At 46.9% G+C, this 12,829-nt stretch overlaps 1 protein-coding gene across 8 annotated transcripts in view; it reads right to left on the bottom strand.

The window, feature by feature from the left end:
* Window positions 1–12,829, bottom strand: part of SLC39A11 (solute carrier family 39 member 11) — a 559,067-nt gene that overhangs the window by 370,839 nt on the left and 175,399 nt on the right. For all 8 annotated transcript variants that reach the window (XM_035026140.1, XM_035026142.1, XM_035026145.1 and 5 more), the window contains exon 6: window positions 2,388–2,558. In XM_035026140.1, coding sequence (XP_034882031.1) covers window positions 2,388–2,558 — 171 coding nt within the window. The remainder of the gene's footprint in view (window positions 1–2,387; window positions 2,559–12,829) is intronic.

Genomic DNA, 12,829 nt, shown 5'->3' with positions numbered 1-12,829 from the left:
ACCATAATAGGGACACAGGTTGAACATGAACTTGGGAATGCCAAGGATCCAGAAGAAGGCCTATTGTCAGGGAAGAAGCAACCTTTGAATTCGTGCTGATTGTGGATCATCAAATGTTGGTGTCATCCCATGCACCTTCCTGCTAACACACTTTTGTTTCTGGCCTTAATCCAAGCTCTCACTGAAGTCAATAAACATTTAAAGATGTGAACTCTGATTCTCCCTAACCTTCTGTCAAAATGAGCCAGGACACAGTCCCAGTTGAGTCCATGGGAACACAGAAGGGTAGAGGCAGGCGGGAGATAGGAAGGGCTTCCTCAGAGGAAAGTTTATTCCTGGCTTCTCAAAGCCCTGTGCTATGAAATCTGGATTTTAGAACACTTTCGTATTCTTCAGGGAGACAGAGAATCACAACGGGATACCTCAAGCCAGTAGAGTCATCTTATGTGACTGTAAACCCAATGGACAGATCTTTATTCATTTTCAACTGGTTAGAGAAACCTTGAGGGGCAGAAAGATCACTACTATTACGACTGAAAAGACAGGTAAGTACCTTCTCTTCTCTACTGAGTAGGATTTAACAGGTTGCAGCCAACTGTGGAGGTTTTTCAAGCTGTCTTCTGCCAAGCCCTAGGTCTTCCAGTGAGCTTGCTAAGAGTCTGGGGGTGAATGTGGTCAGACTCTTCCACCAGGACAAATCTGCCTGTGGTCAGCTTTGTGTGTTGGGGTCCCCCATAAGACTCGGTCTCAAGGAATATTGAATAGCAAGCTTTAGAAAAACCAGAGAGTCTGCCCATGACCCAAAGGGAAAGAGCCAACAGGGAAATGAGAGAAACACGCTGAAGAAAAACTGGGGGGCAAACCAGCCTATACAATCATATGATAGAACTTCCCAAGACCAGGATACAAATAATAAGGACTGTGCTTCTCATCTAGGGGAAGACCTGAGCTTTATTGGTTGGAAACAGAGGGCCTGGGTGGCTCAGTTGGTTATGCAGCTGGCTCAGGTCATGATCTTGGGGTCCTGGGATCGAGCCCCACATCAGGCTCTGTGCTCAGCGCAGAGTCTGCTTGTCCCTCTCCCTCTGCCTCTCCCCCCTGCTCACGCACTCTCTCTCTAAAATAACTAAATGGACAAAATCTTTTTAAAAAAGCAATTGGAAACATAGTGTTCTAGACAGGTTTAGTATAGTATGTACTGGAATATATAACATATCAAAATTTTCATTCTTTAAAAATGACCAAAAAAACACACAAAAGTCCTCATTGTACAAGCAGAAGGATATTGAATTACCCAGAGAGGAATAAGTTCGGTTTGGCCATGGCCTTAGACCCCCCAGTATTGAAGCCAGAGGGTCATGGAGCAACATCTACAAGAGCTTCGAAGAGAAGAACGTGCCTCTGGTCACTGCCCCATAATGGGGTGATGGGTTTGGCATTATGAACAGTGCAAAGAGCTCAGATAATATCTGTATCACCCGGGAACATTCCCTCAGCGAGGTTATTCCTAGAACTTGAGTTCCAGCACAACCAGTGATGGATCAGAACGTTGAAGAACTCAAGCCTGAGGAAGTCACAGCCGGAAGGGAGAACAGGACCATTATTAATGCTAATTACCGTTACCATTTTCCAAATGCTCATGTGGTCCAAGTACTGCACCAAAATCTGCGTATGTGTGTGTGCATGCGCACTACAGCATCTCATTTAAGTATCGAAATAAAATGTAATTCATTTTGCAAATGACATCCTGCTTCTCTCAGTAGTAGCTTTGTGCCCATTTCACAGACGAGAAAACCAAGGCTCAGAGAGCTCAGGTAACTTGTCCAGATACACGAGCGAGTAAGTGGCTGAGCTGGAATTCCAAGATGTGACCCAAGGAGTTCCTCAGGTTCCCTCAATTTATTTTTTTTTAAGAATATCTTTATTCTTTTTTATGCGTATCTGTGTTTTCTTGTCACTCTAAATGAAGCATAATATTATTTTGAAATAGAACGCCAACACATTTTGTTCAATTAAAACAAATCCAGAGATGCAAAGCAAATTACCGCAGCATGCTAAAAAGGATAGGACTGGCGAGGGCATTTCAGACCGGTGTCCCACAGGAAAGAGGCAGGTAAGGTGACCATCAGTGCTAAACTGTACGGAGCTCAGTATTTTAAAAGGGCATTATGCAGAACCAGAGACATCCCGCGCTTCCACCAGCTGCACCCCACAGTGATAATGCAAGTTAAAAATAAAGTCAAGGAAGATTTGCATTCTGTCCCCGCGCCCCTCAACAAAAGGACCCACATCACGATGGTCGGCGCCCCTCTTCCGGCCAGGCAGCTGAGCTGACAGCGACTTTCCCTCCGGGCCAGTAGCCGGACCCTGTGGGGGCAGGACCTCACCTGGAATGTTGTGGATGGTGATGGCCAAGATGAGCAGGGTGATCCTCCTCCAGCTGCTGCTGCCAGGCTGCGCCGGGTTCCCTCGAGGAGGCACCGGTGAGGCAGGGCCCTCGGCAAGGCTGGTGGCCACCGCCTTCTTCCTCTGATAGGCCTCGCCGTTCTCGCTCTTGTCTGAGCAAAGAGAGCGGGACAGGAAGAGAGAGTACTTTGAAAATGTGCACACTGGTGCTTGGATAAGCAGCAGCAGGGGGAAGTTTTCCACCCTGGGGAAGGGTCTCCTCCCTAACTTCCTAACGGACCCCGTGTTCTTCTCTTTCTTCCTCCCTCCCTCCCTTCGCTTACTCGCTCACTCGTTCGGCAAACACTCACTGAGACACTCAGTGCCCAGTGTACAGGGCCAGGAAGGGATAAAAAAGATGAAACTGGGGGTGCCCTAGCAATGCTTATTAGGGAGAGGCAATATTGAGCGGTGATTAGGAGCTCAGATTCGGGAGCCAGGCTGCCGGGCTCACTGCTGACTCGTCCACTTATGAGCTGTGTGGCATTAAACGAGCTGTTTACACTCTCTGTGCCCTAGTACCTATCCCACAGGGGTTTGCGAGGATTAAATGAGAGGCTCCAGGCAAGGGCTTTGCTGCTAAGTGCGAGGCGTCACGTGTTCTCTCTCTCCCTACGGCATGACACCGTAGGTGACCCTGCTCTCCTGGTCATGCTGCCTTATGGGAACCCATCCACATGCCAGGCCCAGCCAATCAGAATCCCTCCCCGGGGACCGGGTTGGGGGGGGGAGGTGGGAGACTGGAGTTGGGACAGGCCTTGTGATTCAAGTGCAGATTCTCAATCCAAAAGGTCATGTACGGGCAGCCTGACATCCCACGCAGGAAGGGAACAAGGAAGCAACTTGACAGATGATAGAATGAAGCAGATGCACACAGGCACGCAGAGACGGGAAATGATGCAGCAGGCCAGCCAGCCAGACGGACACACACACAGACAGACAGATAGACAAATGGCAGCCTGAGTGCCGCAGGACATTCTGATGCCCATGGGCTGACTATGGTACGCAGCCACTGGATTTCATGAGCTAACCAGCTAAACTTCCTTTCAAACCTTCCCCTTGGGGGATATATTTGAAGGGTGTCATTTCACAGGCCAAGAGGTGATGCCAACTACCCATGGTCTCCTGGGTCAGATGTGCGCGTTCCTAACAGAGGGAAATGGCCCGGGTCTGCGGCAGAGCGCCCAGACCGCAGTGGTACGTCTGTGCGAGCGGCGTCCCGAAGGAGCAGGGTCTTGAGCAAATGGCAGACATGTGGGGGCAGGAATGCAAAGGAGAGTCTCTCTACCACGAGTGAACACAAGGACCTGCAAGTCATAACTCAGAGGTCATGGACAGGACACCCGAACGTGTTTGTAGGCTCCTCATCGTGAGCAGCGCAACCATACCTCCCAGGATGGGCTCGCCATCCCGGGGGGATGAGGACTGTCCCCTTTCACACTCAAAGCGTCCTGGTTTGGACAGTAAACAGTGTGGCTTCTCCGGCTTCAGGAAACAGCAGAAGCTTGACAGATACTCGGCTGTGCCGGGGGCCATCGCTTGCAGAGGTCATCAACTTGAAGGGTAGGAGGGACTCTCTGCAGTGGTTCTGCTTCCCTTCTCTGTAGATTTTCCATAAGCAAAGGAATTCTCATCTCTAAGCTGAAAGTTGCAGAAAATGTTTCCCAAAGTCAAATTAAGAGAAAACGGGCAACCGTAAGGACCCCTTTGGCCATGACCGTGGGCCTCTGGCGGCACCTCTCCTTACTTCTTTGGTGTAAAGCAAGGTAGGGGTCCTTCATCTTACCCTCTCAGGGGCTTCACTTAAAGACCAGAATCTCGCTACATAAACTTGGTCGGGTCTTTGATGCCCTTTTCGGATGAACCCGCCTAAGTGAACACTGCTTTCTATTTCCAAAACAGGAACAAAACAAAAATAAACAACAAAGCCAAAACACTTCGTTTGAAAATCATGTTGTGTTTGTTCACTCAAATCCAGCAGGTCAGCTTGAGGAGGAAGCAAGTGCCAAAGGCAGGCGGACTCAGGCTTCCCCAGGCCCCGACCTGTTCTCTCTCACAACAGCTGAATCTCAGGCCCCGGAGGGAGAAGGGGCCTTCTGTGGATCCTCCAAAATGCAGGAATACCAGCCCCCAAGCGTCAGCGGCCACAGCACATATAACCGGTCTCCGGCAACTGCTGGAAAGAGACACGTCCCAGATGCTGTCTGCACGGGGTGAAGCTAAACACACTCACTGCGTGGTCTCCACGCCATGTGTGTGTTCACGTGCGTGATGACGTACACACACACACAAGCACAGAACTGTCACTTGGTACCTCACAGATCACACAGTCTTTGTGCACATATGCACATTTGTTTCTCAACACCCAGAGGGTGTCAACTTTTAAGCTGACAATACTTGACGACTCAGGCTGCAGAGGCTGGACAGAAAACTGAGTAAACATCTGGGACCTCAAGTCCATGAACACTGAAGATGCAAGCAAAGCAGGCCCGAGCGCTGTCCAGGAACTAAGCCACATGGTGGCGGGGGGCCAGGGGAGGGGGGCACGCGCCTTCCTCCTGGACTAGTCCGAAAATACCACCAATTCACTGGGCTTCCTTTGAGTACACACACCTGACCCAGCCCTCCAATGTGCGTTGATGGGGCGGTGGGTTTGGGATTTTACAATTTAAGAGAGAACAGACAGGGAAGACATGAATAATTCCTTTAAATCCAAGGGCAGAAATGTACACTGACAATCTCTGAAGCAGGCACTTATTTTTGTCAGGGTCACAAAAGGATCGGACTCTGAATCTCCCGCAAATAATGCACAGAGAGCAACAGGGATGGGGGCACCGTTAGGGAATTCCAGCGGCGAACGATCGAGAAGCAGAAAGAGTTGTTAATGGAGGTAAAGCTGCACGCTCCGCCTGGGGGTCCCAGCATGTGAAAGCTGCCATCGGCGCCTTCCCTAGTGGGACATGGGGGGGGTTGTGAACACCTGACGGGCTTGTTCAAGGTAAATAAGCCACCATTCGGTAACAGCCTCTAATGAGTCTGCAACGAGGAAAATTAGTCCAAATAAATCACTATAGAGAGTACAGATGCCTCCTGAGCAATGAATCTTCTTGCCTCTCCCAGCAAGGCGAGTTCAACCACTGCGTGCCAAGAAGCAGAACACCCAGCGCCGTGGGCAAAGGGTGACCACCTCATGGAGGCAACCGCCAAGCCTGGTGTGGGCCACAGTGACAAGACCCTGTGAGATTGGCTGAGAGGGAAAAGGTCCGGGCACTTCTGAAGTAGGATTGGCAAAGAGGAAGGACATTTAGAGATGGAAGAGTCGATGTCAGTTCAGAAATGCAAAATGGTGTTAGTGACATCAACTAATCGGTGGTTCTAAGAACTTTTCCTCAATCCTTCCAAAGGCCCCACAAACCAGAGATCATTCCCTCTAACAAATAAAGAACCGGAAGAGCTGAGAGGTGGAGTTAACTGGTCCCAGGTCACACAACCTGTCCCAGATGAATTCAGGAGACAAGCCAGGTCTTTGCCTGCAGAGGTGACCTCTTAACCAGGGTCCCATTGTTGACTTGGGGTGGGGGGTGGTGGAGTGTTGATCTGCTCCTTTGCTCCCCAAGAAGGGCAGTGAGAGCAGTCACTGCCGTGACATTTAGGGGCTCGAAATCCCAGATGTTTGTCGTGGAAATGTTCAGGGTGCAGAGAGGGTCTGGTGAGTTTGCATCCTGTGACCCCAGAGGTGGGAAAGGCTCTGTGGCGATCTCCTGTCTATTGTCATTCCCACTCATAGACAAACTTGGAAAGGATGCACAAAAATAGTGCTTCTTAACCCCTTAGCTCTACTATTTCCAAGTGTAAAGCAGCTGTAAGTAGAAAATAGTTATTAATACCAAGCACGGAACACAGGGTTACAATTCTTTCAGGAAGGTAGAAGAAAAGACTTCAAAACTGCCCATTATCCAAAGAGCTCTTTTTTTTTTTTTTTTTTTTAATTTAGCCTCCAGCATCTAAGAATCCACACAAAGGGACTCACTGCTGGGGCTCGGCCTATCGTCCCCCAATTTCATCTTTTCTGGGGAGGCACGGCATTGCTGCATTTGAGGACCACAGGGGAATAGACAGACCTGTCCAAGGCTCATTCTTCCTGCTGAATCACAGGGTGAACTTATGTGACATTCGCACAATAGCGCATGTGAGTCTCATCCCAGTACATCGTATTATAGGGCAAAGCTGTCCCTGGTGCTGTGGGCACAAGCTGGGGGACCACCACGAACCCGGCTGCGTGGGGAAGACCCATCCTCCTCAGGGTTTGACTTCCTCCCCGGGGAAGCGAAAGGTGCTGAAGTCTCTGGATCAGTGGCTCTAAACCATTGTGCATCAGCAACTGCTTTTGAAAGTACAGTGGAAGCTATGATCCTCTCTCCAACAACAACAACAAAAATACAATTTTGAAAAAATTTTTGAATCCTTATGGATTCGAGGACCTCAGACCGAGAACATAATACAAGATGAACACTATGTTAACCTTTGGTTTCATAACCCATGGGCCCAGTCCCCCAGGGACACAGGATGTTGTCCCTCTGATGATGTAACCAGCCCAATGATGGAACCTCAGTCCCCAGTGAATGTGGCAACACTAATTAATAGATCACCAGCCATGAGAGCTTTAAAAATATCCCCAAGACATCAATGGAAATGATCTGGTTGAATTAGCACAAACAGGCAAATCCTCATCTGCAAAGCACAGAAAACTTCAAACCTCTGGAGAAATACCTTTTTTCTAAACCCCCACTTACAAAATATAAAATGAAGAGTAGTCAGTGATACATATTCATTACGTACTAGATATGCACAAGCAAGATCAAAAGACCAATCCAAAGCAGGGAGAGAGGAGGATCTATTTACTTAGATTTTTCCTTCCTTCTTGTTTCCCAGAGAATCAGAATGATTTGGGGGAAGAAATTCAATTACCATCGTGAGTGTGACAAAGCTTGCTAAGAATTTGGTCCTGTTCTTTAATAATTTATGGGATTAGCATGACCTCCTTTATGTAATTAATGCTTAATTTGAACATGAAATAATGACTCGACAGAGGGTAGGATTGGCAAAGAGGAAGGACATTTAGAGATGGAAGAGTCGATGTCAGTCCAGAAATGCAAAATGGTGTAGAGAAATCAAGGCCCACGGAGGCCCTTCTTGACAGCCCCATGGAAATTTCAGAAAGAGCCAGGTGGTCCCCCCAGTCTTGGCAGATGACACTTCAGCTCAAAGACTTCCAAAACTAAAGATTCTAACTGTCTCTCAACCTATCCACACTCATACTGTTTCCCTTTTATAAAGCCATAAACATAACCCCATTAAAGAAAAGGCCTTAATATCCCTACCACAATGACTGTCATTTGTTCTTATGCCTTGTCCAGTTCATGCACATTCATGTTTTGCATAATGGCAAATGGTGAGAATAGATGCAGTATCACACTGCCTGCCACAGGATGTGGCTCTGTCAACCATGGGATCATGGCTCTGCCAACCCTGGGATCATGGCTCTGCCAACCATGGGATCGTGGCTCTGTCAATCATTAGCCATAAGGCTTCAGGTAAATGCTGGCTTTGTGCCTCAGTGCCTTTGTACTAAAATGGGTTTAATAATCACATCTTCTTAGTAAGGTTGTTTATGAGAACTAAAATAAAGGTCAAGTGCTTGGCACTGTGCCCAGCACATGAAAAGCACAACGAATGTTAGCAATGCCTATCGATTATACATCTTAATGTACAGCTTCATATTCCACTTGTTTCACTTAAAACTACAGAAATATTTCCTACATTTCTCAGCCTCTGTGACTCTAGTTTTTAATGCCTTGAGGGACTTTACCTTAGTTCTGAGCCCATCATTTGCAAAACCATTTCCTTCTATTCAAGTTTGAATGGTCACTCTTTTCCAGATACTAAAAGATGCAGTGCCCCGTCTTGCCACGTGGAGGAATACTCTTTCTGCTCCCTCCCGCCCAGAATGGGCACCCACCCAGGGGAAGTATCTTCTTGACCTCAGGCACTAATTGTTTTATAGCTTCATGATTCATATAGACCATGGGAGCACAGGGTTGACCTATCCCAGGAAACACATCCCAGCATGTGAGGAAAAGTTCCTATTGCAGACGGGGAATCTTTGTGCAACGACCCTTAAATCGTCCATGTGCTTGCTTATAACTCATTGTTGATCAACAACTGGTTTGCTAAAATTGAACTACGGTGGAGCTGTATCATGGGCGCATTTTACAAATGCAGATGCAGGTACATGCCTTTGAAGATACAGCATGAAAATTCCCTTCATGTATCCATCGCTCCCTTGCTCCCTTCCACTATCTTTTCAAAGTGATTTGGGCTTCGAGCTCCCAGAAAGAGAGAGATGTTTGTTGAAAATGGTAAGAAAATTTAATTCTTGGCTTTTGATGTTCTGGGGAGGGGCAGGTCTTGGTGGTTTAAGGGAGAAAAAGGATGTTCGAGGGGGTCATTTTGACTCTTCGACCTTTTTTGCCTCAAATGCCGTCTTTAGAACCCATGGGGCACTTGAGACACGACTCAGCTGTCAGGAAGTGGGACAGTTTGAGTGCTGGGGGCTGGCGAAGGAGTGCAATCTCTCTCTCCATGCAAACAGGGCAGCCAAGAGGATGCTCATGGTGCCTTCCCCCGGGAGGAAGCTCCTCAGCTTCCCTGAGCCCTCACCCACAAGTGTCCTTAGATCTTCCAGAAGCCCTTAGAAATGCCAGCATAAATGCAGCAAATGTGAAGTCCTGGCAGAAAGCCAACAGCATGCCATTCACTTAAATGTTGCCCATTTCATAAGTTTGATGGGCTTCAGTAGTCAAAGCAGGGCTGGCCAGCCATTTGATGTCCCCCTCACCATTGGGCAGGTGTCCCGAATACAATATTCCTGCCAGTAACCTCATTCTGACTATAAAGATGTAAGTGCATATCAAAGCAACCTTGAAAAACCTAAAAATATACAGAAGAAAATTTAAATCGTACATAATCACATCACCTAAAAATATATATATGTTTGGAGTTTGGTGCATTTCCTTCCGTGCTTTTTTGTATGGTTTTTACATAACAGAGATACCATATTATATGACTGTAGACTGCTTTTTGTTCTCGCTAAACATAACATAAGCATTTCCCCTCTATGACTGAAAACTCTTACAGCCATTTCAAGCAATACAAATTATTATTTACATTCTCATACTGTTGGGCAGTTAGGCTATTTCTAATTTTATTTCTATAAATATCACTGCAAAACCTTTCACCTGTATAAACAACGAGAAATTTGAACAAAATTCCCAGAAGTGGAAGTCAGTGCTGATCAGAGGGCTGGGATACATTTGGCTAATTAATTTCCAGAAAGGCCATGCCATTTACACTCCCGTAAGGTAGAGTTTGCACGTTCTCATCCTGGCATTTCTTCATCAGCATGGGTATTTCGCATTTAAAAATAAACGTACTCCTTTATGAAGGAAATGACATTTCCCTTGGTTTGTATTTCTTTGGCTACAGGTGAGGTTGAACATTTTTCAGGGTGTCAGGCATATTTCTTTCCTCTTTTGTGCAAGGTCCTCTATCCAAACGAGGCCTCTTTAATGACACATGATTAGCTAATTCCTTGCAGCCGTGGGTAATCTCCCAGTGATTCACTTCTGCCTGTGGATGGCCAGTGAGAGTAGCGGACCTCACACACCAGACAGATGTACCCACCTGGCCAACTTGGGGCTCTAGCCTCTATTTGATTTATTTTTTAAAGATTTATTTATTTACTTGACAGAGAGAATCCTCAAGCAGACTCCCCGATGAGCGCAGAGCCCGACGCGGGGCTCGATCCCACCACCCTGAGATCATGACCTGAGCCGAAACCAGGAACCGGCTACTTAACTGACTGAGCCACCCAGGCGCCCCTCTAGCCTCCATTTTTAAAAGTTCCTCTTTGACATTGCTCAAGTCAGCATAGTGCCTACAAAAAAAAAAAAAAAAAGAGAGAGAGAAAGGGGTCATCTGCTTTATTTATGCTGCTAGCTGGTATGGTCCGAAAGCTACTTTTCTCCCTCAATATTAAAACACTACATTTTTCAAAAGCAGGGTATGTGAGAGCTTGCTTCCCTAGTCTTCTTTCTACCCAACGACCCTAGGTTTCTTGTGAGCAACACAGCAGTCCTGCGAACATTATATATGGTGAGACAAATCTAGTGTGGACAGGATCCTTGCGAGGGCTTCCAGATTTAGCAAATAAAAAGACAGGGTGCTCAGCTGTACCCGAGTTTTGGATAAAACGAAACTTTTATTTTAGTATAAGTATATCCCAACTATTGCTTGGGATATACTTATGCTAAAAAGCATTCTTTCCTTGGAATTAAAACTTAACTGGATACCTGTATTTTATTGGACAGGCCTACTTGTGCCCCATTCAAGGTCTGAGTTCTGGGGCGGGGGGGAGACGCCGTGCACACTGATGCACTCTACTCTGAAAGCAGCCACATACTCAGTGCAAAACTAAGGAGGCACTGCATGGGTCACGTGTAATCCAGGGCAGGAAAAGATGAAGGAAACTTCACGAGAAGATAACCGAAGCATTTATTAGGCTTAGTTACTAAACTTTGGGCAGAGAAGCATCTGGAGTTCCAGAAATAGGATGCAAAACATATTTACAATCTCTGTAACTAGAATAGATGTCTCCATTTATCATTTGAAAGATCACCAGCCACAGGGTTATCAGAGGGTCAAATGCTACCCCCGGGTAAGGAGGCTGGTTTGACTGCCTTGTCCTTTCAGTCCATAGTTCTCAGGCACTGAAAGTCATCCAGGCCTCACCTAGGACGCTTACAACTGGGCAAGCAACTGCTTAGCGACAACGCAGACCCAAACAGATCTGCACAACTGGTAAAAATTAAATATACATCAGAAGAAGAGAGGGGTTTACTCTTAGCAGAAGATTTCTCATCCATTAAGCAGACTACCCACTAAAGCACTGCCTGTTCCAGATGTCTAACTAAGGTAATAATTTCTACTCTCAGGCAAGGGAGCCAAAACATCCAATAAGATTAAAACGTCCACCTACCAGGTCAACGCTTCTGCTGTGAAGGCACAAACAACCAGTTAATCAACATGATCGCATTCCTGATGAATTGACTAGGGTCTAAAACTAAATCCCAGGTGGGCTCCAGAGCCATCTTGCTAGCTCTTAGTCCACCCTGCACGTTAGTGTCCAGCACAAATGCCCCCATGAGAAAGAGATCATCATAGCTTTGGGGGAGTCCACCAGCAAAAGACATTTGCTGCAAAAAAAGGTCCCAGCCCACTCATCAGAGAGAGAGAAAGGGCATTCTGGAAAACGCCAGTGCTTATAAGAGCTTTGCAAAGGACTCTCAGCCGACTCCAGAAAGATGGGAGCCGGGCCCTTAACTTATGTGGTTGTCAATGATCAGGTCAGGGAGGAGGCATCTGGGAGAACAGCACCCATTTCAGGGCTTGCGTCCAATAGCTAATATTAACTTAAGAGTCGCTTGGCTTACTTTCCCCTTTGAGGTAATGCTGTTCTGCCATCCCCTCTGGTTCTGAAAATAAAGATTAACAGCCTAGACCACTGTATCTCCAAGTGTGAAGTGAAGACCATCCATTGCTGGGTCATGGTGAGAACTTATAAAACCCACCTTCTGGAGCCCATCCTAGAGCTACTGGATTAGTGTCTGTGAGAGAGGGGCCCAGGAATCTGCCGTGTGCCCTCTCCCGCCCTCAGCCCCAAGGCAATTCTGATATAGACTGAATTTTGAAAAATTAATGTTTGAGACCATGTAAGTAGTACTTAATCCAGGTACTTCCTCAGTCTCTAAATTTACGTCAGTCCAAATATTACCACCCAATTAGATATCGCGAGGTCATATACAGGGATATACCTGATCCTTAGTTCTCTCTGGGCACCTAAGAAGACATAGGATTCTGCCAAACACACAGTGGGGAAGGCAAAGGAATTTAAGACGAGAAGGTGAAAAGTAATTGTATTGTCTTGATCGAAACCATCATTTCCTTATCAAATGAAAATCCTTTTTTTTTTTTTAAAGAGGATATGGACCATCACAAGGAAAGACAACCACCAGCAGAATAATTGAGAAAAAAATCAATTCCCCCAAACCAAGGTATCCTCTCATCTTCCCTTGGTCTCTGCAGGGTCTCTGTAGGGTCTCTGCAGGGTCTCTCTAGGGTCTCTGCAGGGTCTCTGCAGGGTCTATGTAGGATCTCTGTAGGGTCTATGCAGGGTCTATGTAGGGTCTCTGCAGGGTCTATGCAGGATCTATGCAGGGTCTCTGTAGGGTCTATGCAGGGTCTCTGCAGGGTCTCTGCAGGGTCT

The sequence above is a fragment of the Mirounga leonina genome, unplaced genomic scaffold, assembly GCF_011800145.1.
Source record: "Mirounga leonina isolate KUSES-001 unplaced genomic scaffold, KU_Mleo_1.0 Mir_197, whole genome shotgun sequence".
Taxonomy (NCBI): Eukaryota; Metazoa; Chordata; class Mammalia; order Carnivora; family Phocidae; genus Mirounga; species Mirounga leonina.
Note: the sequence above shows the minus strand (reverse complement) of the source record. Positions and strands in the feature narration are given on the sequence as shown.